General features: G+C 42.5%; 1 protein-coding gene across 1 annotated transcript in view; it reads left to right on the plus strand.

Moving 5' to 3' along the window:
* Window positions 1-2,706: 2,706 nt before the first annotated feature.
* Window positions 2,707-14,600, plus strand: part of Taf1 (TATA-box binding protein associated factor 1) — a gene marked incomplete at its 3' end in the record, with an annotated part of 70,332 nt that continues 58,438 nt past the window's right edge. The window contains 8 exon segments of the mRNA NM_001281569.1: window positions 2,707-2,883; window positions 3,465-3,579; window positions 3,717-3,833; window positions 7,400-7,522; window positions 9,681-9,859; window positions 11,299-11,517; window positions 12,238-12,456; window positions 13,173-13,380. Coding sequence (NP_001268498.1) covers window positions 2,722-2,883; window positions 3,465-3,579; window positions 3,717-3,833; window positions 7,400-7,522; window positions 9,681-9,859; window positions 11,299-11,517; window positions 12,238-12,456; window positions 13,173-13,380 — 1,342 coding nt within the window. The 5' untranslated portion in view covers window positions 2,707-2,721.

The following is a 14,600-nucleotide window of genomic DNA, read 5'->3' on the forward strand; positions in this document are numbered from 1 at the left end:
CTGGCAATCACCCTACATAATCAATCAAATTAGCATTATCCATATTGAGACAATCTGATACTGTGCCTTTTTTACTTTGTTTGGTTTTTCGAGACACAGCTTCTCTGTATTGTTTTGGAGGCTGTCCTGGAACTCACTCTGTAGACCTGGCTGGCCTCAAACTCACAGAGATCCACCAGGACCTGCCTCCTGAATGCTGGAGTTAAAAGCATGTGCTACCACCAATCAGCATACTGTACCTTCTTTTTCTCCCGAGACAGGGTTTCTCTGTGTAACTCTGAAGCCTATCCTGGCACTTGCTCTGTAGACCAGGCAAGTGGAATGCAGTTGTCCATGGAGGCCAGAGATGTTGATGTCCCTGGAGTTGGAATTACGGGCAGTTGTGAGCCTCCTGATGTGAGTACTGGGAACTGAAGTCAGTTCCTCTGGAAGAATAGCAACCACTCAAACATCTCTCCAGCCCTGGTAAAATTTTACTGAAAATGTCTTCAAATTGATCCAGGTTTCATATTTTACTGGCTATTAAGAAGGCACAGTATAACCCCGCATTGGTGATGCACACCTTTAGTCCCAGCACTGGGGAGGCAGAAGCAGGCAGATCTCTGTGAGTTCAAGGCCAGCATGGTTTACAGAGGGAGTTCCAGGACAGCCAGAGCTATGCAGAGAAACCCTGTCTCGAAAAACAAAAAATAAGTAAATAAATAACCTTTATTTTTCTGGGTATAGGTAGCTGAGTTAGGTGTGTCTCATAAGTCAAGACCAGCCTGGTATACATAATAAGTTCCATCTAGACCCTGTCTAAAAAAATTTAAGTACATATTTGTTCTTCACTTCTAAAAATAGACATCTTCAACCAGCAAGATGCCTCATTGGATAAAAGACACCTGCCACCAACCCAACCTGAGTTCCATCCCCAGGACCCACTCTTACTGTGGCACGTGCGTGACACACAAAATTAGACATACATTTTATGTTTCAGACCACCATGATGGCATATGCCTCCAAAAATAACTCTGTTGTGTGTGTTTGTGTTAATTATCATACCACTCTTATGACTTTATAGAATCAAGTCCATGTACTTATCATATAGTTAACATTTAAATTTCTAGACTTGTTGGAATTGAAGCATCTATGTTTCCAAATCTAGGATTTTTTTCAAGGTACCTACTTAGCTTCTTTTGTACACGTTTCCTTGTTGTTTTGTTTGTTTTTCTGTTTTGAGACTGGAACTAGCTCTTGTAGACCAGGCTGGTCTTAACTCACAAGGATCCGCCTGCCTCTGCCTCCCGAGTACTGGAATTAAAGGTGTGCACCACCACCGCCTGGCAAAAGCTATTTTTTTAAGTACTGGGAATTGAACCTAGGTCCTAGAACTCACCCATGCTGGCAAGTACTCCGCCTCTTTGTTTCTCATTTCTTTCCCAGCTTTTAAATATTTATTTATTTTGGTGCTGGGGATCAACCCTAGGGTTTTGCCCACCAATACTCTAAAAAACAAAACCTTGGGGCTGGAGAGATGGCTCAGCCGTTAAGAGCACTGGCTGCTCTTCTAAAGGGCACAGGTTCAATTCCCAGCACCCACATGGTAGCACACAACTATCTGTAACCCCAGTTCCAGGGGATACCATACCCTCACATAGATATACATGAAGGTAAAAGAACCAATGTGCATACAATAAGAATAAATAATTTTCTTTCTTTCTTTTTTTTTGTTTTTTGAGACAGGGTTTTTTGTATTGTTTTGGACACTGTCCTGGAACTCACTCTGTACACCAGGCAGGCCTGGAACTCACAGAGATCCACCTGCCTCTGCCTCCCAAGTGCTGGGATTAAAGGCGTGTGCTACAAACGTCCCGCAGAGTAATTTTGTATAACTATGAAAAAGAAAGGTGTGCGACACCACCGCCCGGAAGAATATTTTTTTTTTGGTTTTTCGAGACAGGGTTTCTCTGTGGCTTTGGAGGCTGTCCTGGAACTCACTTTGTAGACCAGGCTGGCCTCGAACTCACAGAGATCCGCCTGCCTCTGCCTCCCGAGTGCTGGGATTAAAGGCGTGCGCCACCAACGCCCGGCAAGAATAATTTTTTTAAACTATGAACATGTTAACGGTTGTGACTATCGAAGTGCAGGTTGCCTGTTTTACTAAGCTTATTTATTTATTTATTTATTTATTTAATTCATAAGGATCCTCTGGGTTCAGCCCCCCAAGTGCTGGACTAAGCGTCACCCTTTGCTATGGGGGAAATGTACAGTCAAAACAAGTAAGTAGTGTTCCTACCTCTGGCACAATTGATAGCAACATTCCCTCGGGGACCGGCACAAACCGGAAGATCCTGTTCAAATCCTTACTTCCGTGCATTGTAGCCCGTGACCCGCAGTTTTCAGGGGGCATAGGTCGTGTGACCTCAGAACTTCTTTCTTATTGGAGGAAAATCTGCCTCTCTTGCCCTAGCAACCCGAACGTTCCCGCGCAGTCTGTGGGCGGGACAGAACGCTTCCTTTGACCAATCACCTTCCATTTCCCAGCCTCCTGATCTTGGGTAGACCAATCAAAAACCGTTAGTGAAGTAGTATTCCAGAACCTCCGCTCTCGAACGACAGTCCGGTCTTTCCTGTTTTTTTTTTCAACTTCCGGTAGTATCTGGTAGGGTCAGAGAGCTGGGCAAGTCACTACCGTGCGACTGACGTACTTGTTTCCGGCCGATGGGGCCAGGCTGGGCTATGCTGTTGCCCGCAACGGGTGCCAGCAGGTCTGCCGCCATCATGTCAGACACGGACAGCGATGAAGATTCCTCTGGAGGAGGCCCATTTTCTCTAACCGGGTTCCTGTTCGGCAACATCAATGGAGCAGGGCAGCTGGAGGGCGAAAGCGTCTTGGATGATGTGAGGCGTGGGCTTGAGGCGAAGGGTGGTGGGGCTCGGGAGAACAGGTGAAGAGGGGAAGCTGTGTGGGAATCGGTGCTAAAGCCTGCTGTGAGGGCGCAGAGGATCCCTTCCCGTGGTTTGACGAGTAGTGGAGGGAGAGCGCGCGCGCTCAACTGTGAGAAACGATAGGGAGAAAAGAGGAAAACGGTTAAGTGCCAGTTACCGATGCACAGGTGTTTGGTTTGAAGGTAACATTCTGTTTGCCTAGTGGGAAAAATAAGTTAAACCTAGTGAAGTTATCAGACCCGTTACTGTATGAAAACCTTTTTGAAGATTCTTGGAACCCTGTTTTTCTGGCTGTCGTTGATCTGGAATGGCCCCGAAGCCAGAACTATGGATGGAACCTGTGTTGTTTGGATCCGGTCAATACGGAGTTTACATTTCCTGTACAGTTTTTGCAGTACGATGTTCCTTTGAGCAAATTGTGGAATCACTTGTCAAATGGATTTGTGACTTCGTTATGAGCGAGGGAAATAAACCTTGTGTAGAACCTTCAAGTTCAGTTGTAACTTTCGACTCTCGTGCTGTGCCTTTTTCAGGAGTGTAAGAAGCATCTTGCAGGCTTGGGGGCTTTGGGACTGGGCAGCCTGATCACTGAGCTCACGGCAAATGAAGAATTGGCTGGGACTGATGGTGCCTTGGTAAATGATGAAGGTGAAGTGTGGGCCATTGGGAATACATTGTGGGTCATGGGAGGAGGCTAGCTATTGTACATGTATTTTTAAGTGGGAATTCTCTAAGGAATTGAGAATTATGTGGGTTTTCTTGAGATATCTCCTTTTTATCCATAGGATGGATTAGGAGTAGAGAAGATGCTGTGGACTATTCAGACATCAATGAGGTGGCAGAAGATGAAAGCAGAAGATATCAGCAGACAATGGGGAGCTTGCAACCTCTTTGTCACTCAGGTGATTTCTCTCTCTCTCTCTCTCTCTCTCTCTCTCTCTCTCTCTCTCTCTCTCTCTCTCTCTCTCTCTCTCTCTCTCTCTCTGTTTTCCGAAACAGGGTTTCTTTGTGGCTTTGGAGGCTGTCCTGGAACTCGCTCTGTAGACCAGGCTGGCCTCGAACTCACAGAGATCCACCTGCCTCTGCCTCCTGAGTGCTGGGATTAAAGGCGTGCGCCACCACCGCCCGGCCTAAACAATTTTTGTAGCTTCTGTTTGTATGCGTTATTTGAGATTTGATGTCATAAAGAGTTGCTAGCCAACGTGATTGTTAAATAGTGTGGTAGAATGGAAAGAATAGATTTCTGGGTAAGAATACTAAAGGTTGAAATCCCAACTCCATATTTCATTTATTATCTGCCACTTGAATTTGTCATGTATAGTAATCCCCCAGTTTTCTTCTATAGTTAATAAAATGGTTAATGCTTTTTGTGAATTGAAGTTGGTGGTCACATGATGGGAAATCATCTACTAAACAAAAAAAAAGAGTTGGTGGCCAGGCGTTGGAGGCGCACGCCTTTAATCCCAGCACTCGGGAGGCAGAGGCAGGCAGATCTCTATGAGTTGGAGGCCAGCCTGGTCTACAAAGTGAGTTCCAGGACAGCTTCCAAAGCTACAGAGAAACCCTGTCTCGAAACCCCCCCACCCAAAAAAAAAGAGTTGGTAATCTGACTGGAAAGTTTTCTTTGGGCAGCCAAGATGTGGTAGAATTGTAGAAATAAGGTAAATCGGGGCAAAATATCTATATTTGTATTTAAATTAGTAGGGTGGGAGGAAGAGAAGGTAAATGGATTTCTAAATTTGAGGGTAGCCTTGTCTACATAGAAAGTTCCAGGACAGCCAGTGATATATATAGAGACCTGGTCTCAAAAAAAAAAAAAGGATTAATAAGGGTGATTATTATTTTGTGTGTGTACCACAGCACATGCGTAGAGGTCAGAGACAGCTTTGTAGATTTGGTTATTTCCTTCCATCTCTACATGGGCCCTAGGGATTGAACTCACGCAGGCCAAGCTTGTGCAGCAGACTCCTTTATCCAGAGAGCTGTCCTATTGACTCATGGCGACTTTTATGTGTAGTGGTGTTTTGCCTGTATGTTTGTCTGTGCATTGTCCACAGATGCCAATTAAATGTGCTGGAACTGAAGTTACAGGTGGTTGTGAGCCACCATGTGAGTTCTGGAAATCAAAATTCAAAATTCAGGTTATCTGAAAGAAGAGTAGCCAGTGCTGTTAATCGCTGAGTCATCTCTACAATTCTCATGTCTTTACTATATCTTTAAAAGATATTTGTATTAGCCGAGTGGTGGTAGTGCACGCCTTTAATCCCAGCACTTGGGAGGTAGAGGCAGGCGGATCTCTGTGAGTTCGAGGCTAGGCTGGACCGACAGCCTCCAAAATAATACAGAGAAACCCTGTCTCGTAAAACCAAAAAAAAAGATATTTGTATTTTTGTGGGTGTGTGCCTGGTTCCCTTGGTGTTCAGGCATCTGTACTGGCCTGGGGTTCTGACCGGATATACCTTTAGCTGCAGCCACTAAGAGCACCACCTGTGCACATTCACTATGGTCTCTTTTAAAAAGGTCCTGCCCACCTCCCATCTTTCTCTCTCCTTCTCCCTCTCTTTCACAACTCTTATCCCCAAGGACCAGTCTCTGCTCCCCACCCCTGCCCCTTTTTCTGCCCCTTCTCCTAATAAACCTCCTGTGTAAGTCTTGTATGATGTGACTTCTCTTCTAGGCATTTTTTCAATTACAGTTGGAGGTCAGAAGACTATTTCAGATCCCCCTGGAACTGGAGTCTTGGGACTTCTGCAAGAACAAATTTGATTTTTTTTCTGCTGGGGCATTGGTCCAGGCTCTACTTTTGTTTGTTTTTAAAATTAAATTTATTTATTTTGTATGTTGGAAGCATGTGTCCCAACAAACAAGCCAGAGGACAGCTTGAAGGAATCAGTTCTCCCCTCTCTTGGGGTCCTGGGGATCAAACTTGGGTTGTTAGGATTGGTGGTAGGTGCCTTTACCCACTGGGCCATCTTGCCAGCTCCTTGGAGGCTTTTTGTTACTGTTTTGATGCAGGATGTCATATAATGTAGACCAGCCTTCAACACCTAATCATTCAGCCTCTAATTTGGAAGTGCTGGGATTACAGACATGTTCCATCATATTGGCTGGTAAGGATGATTGTTGAGAAGGGAAATATAGCACTTGGGAGGCAGAGGCAAATGGATCTATGTGAGTTCGAGGCTAGCCTGGTCTATAGAGTGAGTTCCAGGACAGCCTCCAAAAGCTATACAGAGAAACCCTGTCTCAAAAAAAACAGCAACAACAAAAAAGGGGAAATATGTAGAACAAAAGAATATTTGGACCAGTGAGATAGTATGTGACTGTAATCCCAATACTTAGGTTGCATGAGACCTTCTGTCAAAACAAAATATGGTGGCTGGAGAGATGACTCAGTTGTTAAGAGCACTCGCTGCTCTTCTCAAGAACCCAGGTTCAATTCTCAGCACCCACATGGCAGCTCACAATCATCTATAATGGGAACCAATGCTTTCTTCTGGTATACAGATGTACATGCAGACAAAGTGCCCATATACATAAAGTACGTAACTAATCTTTAGCCAGGTGTGGTAGCATACCTTTAATCCCAGCATTTTAATCTCAGAAGGCAGAGGCAAGCAGATCTCTGAGTTCAAGGCAACACTGGTTTACAGAGTAAGTTCCAGGACTACCCAAGAAACCTTGACTGGAAAAACCAAAAAAAAAATTGTTATTAAGGGCCAACTATTTTTTAAAGTGTTTATTTATATAGTGTTCTGCCTATGCTTGCACACCAGAAGAGATCACAGATCTCATCGCAGATGGTTGTGAGCCACCATGTTGTTGCTGGGACCTCTAGAAGAGCAGTCAGTGTGCTCTTAACCTCTAAGCCAACTCTCCAGCCCCCAGGACCAACTATTGAGTACTGCCAATAGTTAAAAATCACTGAAAAGAGAAAAAGAAGATAGTATTTTAAAAAGCACTGAAAAGAATGATCCACTGCCAAAATATAGACAGGAAAAATGTTTCAAATGGAACTGTAAGGAAAATCCAGGTTTTTTGTCTTGTTTTTTAATTTTAGAGTATTCAATTAGGAAATTGAACAAAGTGGAAAACAAAACCCAGTATGATCAGGAAAAGGAGTAGTGGATCAAAAGGTTTCACATAGTTCCTGGGAGCTCTCATACCCTATGTGAGAGATGAACATTTGACTATACCATATCTTTCTGAAGGCAGAAGTTACATATTCTGTGTATTTTTTTAATGTTTTGGGTTCTTTTATGAGAGCTATCTACATCTGTCTCCCGAGCACACACACACACACACACACACACACACACACACACACACACACACACACAGAGAAGACTCTTCTGTGTGTTCTTAATGGGTGCATGGTACTTCTGCAGTGCTTTAAATTCTTGAGATTTGAAGGGTGCTCAAAGGTATTGTATAGAATTCTTCATATTGAGATTACCTTGATTTTTAGCAGATTATGATGAAGATGACTATGATGCTGATTGTGAAGATATTGATTGCAAGTTGATGCCTCCCCCACCTCCACCGCCTGGACCAGTGAAGAAAGAGAAAGATCAAGATGGTCTTACTGGTGGTAAGTAACGACTGTCTACTTTTAAGAATGAGTTTATATTCATTAAACCAGGCTTTTGGCATGCTTAAGGGACTTTTATAAAAACTCTTAGAAAAGGATGGTACTTCTAGAAAAAAATCATATGGTGTCAAATACTGATATTGAATAGAAATTTTCCTTTTAAAATGTTCAGTAGCACACAGTCAATAAATAATAATTTAACACAGTGCTTCTCAAATTAGGCTGCCCATCACATTTACCTAGAATCTTGTAAAAAGTAAAATACAGATACCTGGTTATATGGAGTGTTTGATTCAGAAGATTTGGAATAGAACACAGGAATTTTTGTTGAGTTTCCCAAGAATTTTTTTTGTCACAAGGTTTTACTATGAAGCCTCTCCCTAGAACTCTGTATAATAGCCAGGCTGCCTTCAAACCTGTAGCAGTCTTTCTGTTTCTGCTTTCTTAGTGCTGGGATTACATGTGTGGGCTACTGTAAATGGAGTCCTTAATTGGTCTAAATAATAAAAATCCAGAGTCAGATATAGAGGAAAATACTGAGAGATCAGAGAGAAGAAGGAGCAAGCCACAACCACACCTTACTTCCTTAGCATCTCAGCAGACAGGAGAAGCAAGTTCCTGTTTCTGCCCCTTTATATCCTCTCTCTGCTCAGCCATCTCACTTCCTGTCTGTCTGTACAGACCTCCAGACTTTCATGGTTAGCTAGTTAGCAAACTCCATTCTCTGACCTTCAGACAGGCTTTATTTGTACAAGCATGATAATCACCACAAGCAACCCCTTTTTTTGTTCCCTCAAGACTTAATTTACATTTTTGTTCCTGATACAGGATTTCTCTGCATAGCCCTGTCTGTCCTGGAACTCATTCTGTAGACCAGGCTGGCCTAGAACTCACAGAGGTCCACCTGCCTCTGCTTCCTGAGATTAAAGGCCTGTGCCACTACCACCTAGCTTCCCCCAAGACTTTCTGATGTAATTAATTTATATATACTCATATTTTGAAAATATATATTTTTTAAAAACTTTTAATCTGGGCATGGTAGCGTATGCCTATATTCCCAATACTCTGAAAGCAGGAGGATGACTACTAGTTTGAGGCTAGCTAAGGCTCTGTAATAGAACCCTGTTTTAAACAACCTCTGGAATGTAGCATTACTTACATTCAGAGATTTCAGAGATTGATAAGATCTTGAATTGTTGTCTCACTGCTTTTATCCCTGTCACAGTAATAATGCTACCATAGGTCAGACAACAAGGGAAGAATAGTACCTTTATTTTTGAAACAGTACCTCACTGTGCATCCCTGGCTGGTCTAGAACTCCTTGTAAACCAGGTTGGCCTTGAATTCACTGAGATTTGCTTGCCTCTGCTTCCTTAGTGCTGGGATCAATGGTACATGCCACCATGCCCAGCTTTGGTCTTCTACCTTTTTTGTTGTTTTGTTTTGTTTGTTTTTTGAGACAGGGTTTCACTGTGTGTCCCTGACTGTCCTGGAACTAGCTCTGTAGACCAGGCTGGCCTCGAACTCAGAGATCCACCTGCCTCTGCCTCTGCCTCTGCCTCTGCTAAGATTAAAAGTATGCTCTGCCACCTCCTGGCAGTCTTCCATATTTTCAGGCTTATGTTAACCTGAATTCCTCCAGTTGGTTTTGTGACTATTTCCTTCAGTTTGCAAGGTAAATGTTATTTAACTTTGTGTGTGGAATTTATTTTTTGTTATTCTATGGGCTTTACAATTCTACATCTTATAGATCCCTGAACTGAACTGAACAGGGCCTGATTAATGTGAAGTATTGTATATTATATTAAATTTTGTTACTGAGCACAACATTGGTCATTTATGGAAAGTAGTAAATGTAGTAATAGTGTTTGTTTTCTTTCATCACAACCCTAGGGTACCAGGTCCAAGGTGAGTTGGGGATGGTGGGAAATAATAAGCTGGATGAGTTTTTGGGCTGCATACTAGTAATCTGGGTGCTTGGGACTATATCCCCTGCCATAGAGCCATGCATATTAGCTTAGAAGGGGATGTTGGCTGAATTTGAGGAAATGTGTTCACAGTTACATGCCAAAGGGTTTTTTTTTCCTTGTTGCAGTGTCTGAAGATGGAGAAGGCATCATCTTGCCCTCCATCATTGCCCCTTCCTCTTTGGCCTCAGAGAAAGTGGACTTCAGTAGTTCCTCTGACTCAGAATCTGAGATGGGACCACAGGAAGCAGCACAGGCAGAATCTAAGGATGGAAAGCTGACTCTACCATTGGCTGGGATTATGCAGCATGATGCCACCAAGCTGTTGCCAAGTGTCACAGAACTTTTTCCAGAATTTAGGCCTGGAAAGGTACTTTGTGTGGAGAATGTCCATAATGACAACTGACTTCTTCCAGATTCCAAGTTCTGTTGTTATAATGCTGAATATACAGTGCATGAGATTTAATAATGTCCTTATTCAGTGACAGATAATTGTTTGTATAGGAACTTTTTATACTGTATTAGATAATATTTTGAAGTTGTATGTATTCATAGGAAATGTGGCTTAGAATGTTTGCATTAAAAATTGTTCAGTTGCCAGGCGTGGTGGTGTATTGCTGTGAGTTCAAGGCCAGCTTGGTCTACATAGTGAATTCCAGAACAGCCAAGGCTATGTAGAGAGACCCTGTCTCAAAAAAACAAAATTGTCCTGTTAGTGGCTGGTGAGATGGCCCATTGGGTAAAGGAACTTGCATGCATGACTGAGGGTCTGAGTTTGCTCCCTGGACCCCACAAATTGGTTGGAGAGAACCAACTCCTGAGATTTGTCCTTTGACATCCACACATGTATTATGGCATGTACATCTGCGTGCGTGCATGCACCCCCCCACAAATACATGAATAAATAAAATAAAATACTTTTAAGTTTCCCATTAGAATAAAAAGTAAACCAAGTATCTTATTGTTCTATTGCTATGAAGAGACACATGATCAACACAACTTAAAAGAAAGCATTGAATTGGGGGCTTGCTTACAGTTTCAGAGGGTTAATCCATGCACATCATGACAGGGAAGCACAGTGGCAGGCATGCCACCTAGCTGAGAGCTTAAATCCAGATCTTCAGTCAGAGAAAGAATGAGACCAGGCCTGGCCTGGGCTTTTGAAACCTCAACGCCCACCCCCAGTGACACACCTCTATAAGGCCACACCCCTTAATCCTTCAGATAAGTCCACTAACTGGGAACACAACATCCAAATATATGACTATAGGGGCCAGTGTCTTTCAAACCGTCAGATCAGACCTAGTAGTATAAATGTATGACCCCAGTTACTAGGGGAGCTAAGGAAGGAGGACCATAAGTTCAAGGCTTCCTGGGCTTCAGATTGAGTTGAAGAACAACTGGGCATCTTAGTGAGACCCTGTCTTAAAAGCTAAAGATTAGCCAGGCATGGTGGTGTATGCCTTTAAACCCAGGCAGTGGCAAGTGGATCTCTTGAGTTTGAGGACAGGCTGTTCTAAATAGAGTTCCAGGCCAAGGCTACATAGTAAAAACACTGTCTCAGAAAACAAGAGTAAAACAAAGCTAAGCACTAGGAATGTAACTCATTGATAGAGTACAACTCCCTAGGTTCAAAGTGTAGTACCACATGAAAAAGAAAAGGGAAAAAAAGCAATTGTCTTACTGAGGGACAATACTTTCATGGTCTGAACCTAGCACTCCTTCATTTTCTCCCCTGCAATTAAATAGATCACTTGAGAGTTTTTCAGACACCAAATCTCTGATATAATAGTATGTTCTATGTTCTAGGTGTTACGCTTTTTACGTCTTTTTGGACCAGGGAAGAATGTCCCATCTGTTTGGAGGAGTGCTCGGAGAAAGAGGAAAAAGAAGCACCGTGAGCCTATTCAGGAAGAGCAGATCCAGGAGGAAGAGTGCTCAGTAGAATTGGAAGTCAACCAGAAATCTCTGTGGAACTATGACTATGCTCCACCTCCACCTCCAGAGCAATGTCTCTCTGATGATGAAGTAGGCAAAGTAGACATGGGGGCATGTAGAAAGCTCTCTACCTTGTGTCAAAGTTGGAACTAACACTTTAGCATTAAGAGTTCTTTGCTGCCGGGCGTTGGTGGCGCACGCCTTTAATCCCAGCACTCGGGAGGCAGAGGCAGGCAGATCTCTGTGAGTTCGAGACCAGCCTGGACTACCAAGCGAGTTCCAGGACAGCCTCCAAAGTCACAGAGAAACCCTGTCTCGAAAAAATCCCCCCCCAAAAGAGTTCTTTGCTAGCTGGGCTTGGTAGCATATGCCTTTAATCCCAGCACTTTTAAGGCAGAGGCAAGTGGATCTCTGTGAGGTCAGAGCCAGCCTGGTAAATAAAGTAAGTTCCAGGACAGCCAGGAATACATAAAGAAACTTTATCTCGAAAAACCAAAAAAAAAAGAGTTCTTTGTTAATTATCAATTAAATGCAGTGGTCTCGGTCTCACCTTTCCTGTTGTAACAGAGGAATATTTGGTGGGGCAGGGCAGGGTAGATGGTGATACATTGCTATATAAAGCTATGACTCATGGACAGATCATGCCATGATATACCTCTATCTTTTTCATATTCTAACTCCAGGTAAAAATTCCTGTTCCAGAATCATCCTTGTGGTTCCTCTAAGTTACCTTATGATTGTTAATTTTCTTTAGCTTTTGGTTATCTGGAATAGGGAAGCCCCACCTCTACATCTTTGACTCTGTTACAGATCACAATGATGGCTCCTGTGGAGTCTAAGTTTTCCCAGTCAACTGGAGATACAGATAAAGTAATGGATACTAAACCAAGAGTGGCAGAATGGCGTTATGGACCTGCTCGGCTGTGGTATGATATGCTAGGTGTCCCTGAAGATGGCAGTGGGTTTGACTACGGCTTCAAAATGAGGAAGACTGAACATGAACCTGCAATAAAATGCAAAATGATGACGGTAAGCAACAGTGTGCTTGGAGTTCTATAATTTTTACTACCTTCTCAGCTGAGAAGTTCTTGGGTAGAATCTTTATTAGAAGATTTGCATAGTAGTAATATCATCATGTAAATAAGCCTTATTCTAATGATTCTTCTGTTTTTGAAATGGGTGCTGTTCCAAAGTAAGAGTTGGAGAAAAGGCAGATTTTTTTTTCTTATCAGGTACTTTGCATAAGTAGAACATTTTTTTCTGTGCTGGAGATTGATCCCAGGGTCTTGCACATGCAGGGCAAGTACTCTTACTACTGAGCTAGCTACATTCTCAACCCTTGGTTTTGTTTGTTTGTTTCTTTGTTTGGTTTTGGTTTTTCTTTTTTTTTTTCGAGACAGGGTTTCTGTGTAGCTTTGGAGACCGTCTTGGAACTAGCTCTGTAGACCAGGCTGGCTTCGAACTCAAAGAGATCCACCTGCCTCTGCCTCCTGAGTGCTGGGACTGAAGACGTGTGCCACCAACACCCGGCTCAACCCTTGGCTTTTTGAGACATGGTCCCACTATGTATCCCAGACTCTGACCCCAAAACTGGAATTCTCCTTTCTGTCTCCCAAAGTGCTAGGATTGCAAATGTTTGACAGTAAATCTGACAAAGCACCACCTGTGATATCTAATGAATCATTTAAGATCTGGATTGGGAACTTTGACCAGTAACTAATTTATTATTATTTCCATTTATACAGAAATTAAGGAAACTTGAAGAAAGTAATGGCATTGATCTTCTGGCAGATGAAAACTTCCTAATGGTGACACAACTGCATTGGGAAGATGATATCATCTGGGATGGGGAGGATGTCAAGCACAAAGGAACAAAACCTCAGCGTGCAAGTTTGGCGGGCTGGCTTCCTTCCAGTATGACTAGGAATGCCATGGCCTACAATGTTCAGCAAGGTGTGCTTCTATGCCAGCAGTGTCTAGCACACAGTTCTTCATCTCAGCCATTTTAAGTTACTCTAGTTTTTTAGGCTGTTGAGGGATAGTGAAATGCTTTAAATCTAATCCCTAGTTTTTTAAAAATTTTTTTGTTTATAAATGCACTTTATCATTTAATTTTTTCTCAACCCATGAAAATGGTTCAAAAAGAAAAATTCTGATATTCTAGAGATTGTCAGTTATTAACTTTTTGATGTGTTTTGTTTTCTGCATGTATATGGTTGAACTTAATTAATGTTGAGACAAGCTCTTAATCTGTACCTAGTCTAATCCTTAAACTCACCATCTTCCTAATTCAGACTTCCCAAGTACTACTATTACAAGTGTTTGTTTGCCATGCCTGATTTGAGTTCAGTGTCATACATATTGTTTTTTGTTATTTTTTTAAGATAGTGTTGCTATGTAGATCAAGCTGTCTTTGTAGATCAAGCTGTCCTTGAACTCACAGAGATCCACCTGATTCTGTCTTCTAAGTACGGTGGTGGTGGTGGTGATCTTTTTGGAGACAAGGTCTTGCCTGTCTTGGATCCCAGGCTAGCCTCAGATTTGCTGCACTATTCCTACCTCAATCTCACATGTGTAAGCCACTACACCCATGGTATACTGTGATTTTTTTGTGTTTTGAGACAGTTCTCACTGGCCTGAAACTTTATATCAGAGCTATCAGTCAGACTTGATAGCACCTTTAAACAAGTCCTTGGCAACCTCAAATTATTCTTGGTGATCTTGATAACCCTTTAACCAACACTGAGGACAGAGGGGGATATTAAAAAGCCACTTTGGTTTATTGGATTTTTGTGGCAGGATTTTATGCTATAGCCTTGACTGACGCTAGGCTTGCCTTGAACTTGAAGTAATCCTTCTGCCTTAGCCTCTTGAGTACTGTGATTAGAGGTAAATGCCAGAAAACTTTTTTTAAAAAAGATTTGTTTATTTAACATACAATATTCTGCCTGCATGTATGTCTGCAGGCCCAAAGAGGGCACCAGGTCTCATTATAGATGGTTGTGAGCCACCATGTGGTTGCTGGGAATTGAACTCAGGACCTTTGGAAGAGCAGTTAGTGCTCTTAACCTCTGAGCCCGGCTAGAAAACTTTTTAAATGGAAAGAAAACAAGATATGAAACAGATTATTTAATATTCCATTTGTAAAAATGAAAAACATAGAACTGTGTAAA

Source organism: Mesocricetus auratus, unplaced genomic scaffold (assembly GCF_017639785.1).
Source record: "Mesocricetus auratus isolate SY011 unplaced genomic scaffold, BCM_Maur_2.0 Super-Scaffold_100003, whole genome shotgun sequence".
NCBI classification, from domain to species: Eukaryota; Metazoa; Chordata; class Mammalia; order Rodentia; family Cricetidae; genus Mesocricetus; species Mesocricetus auratus.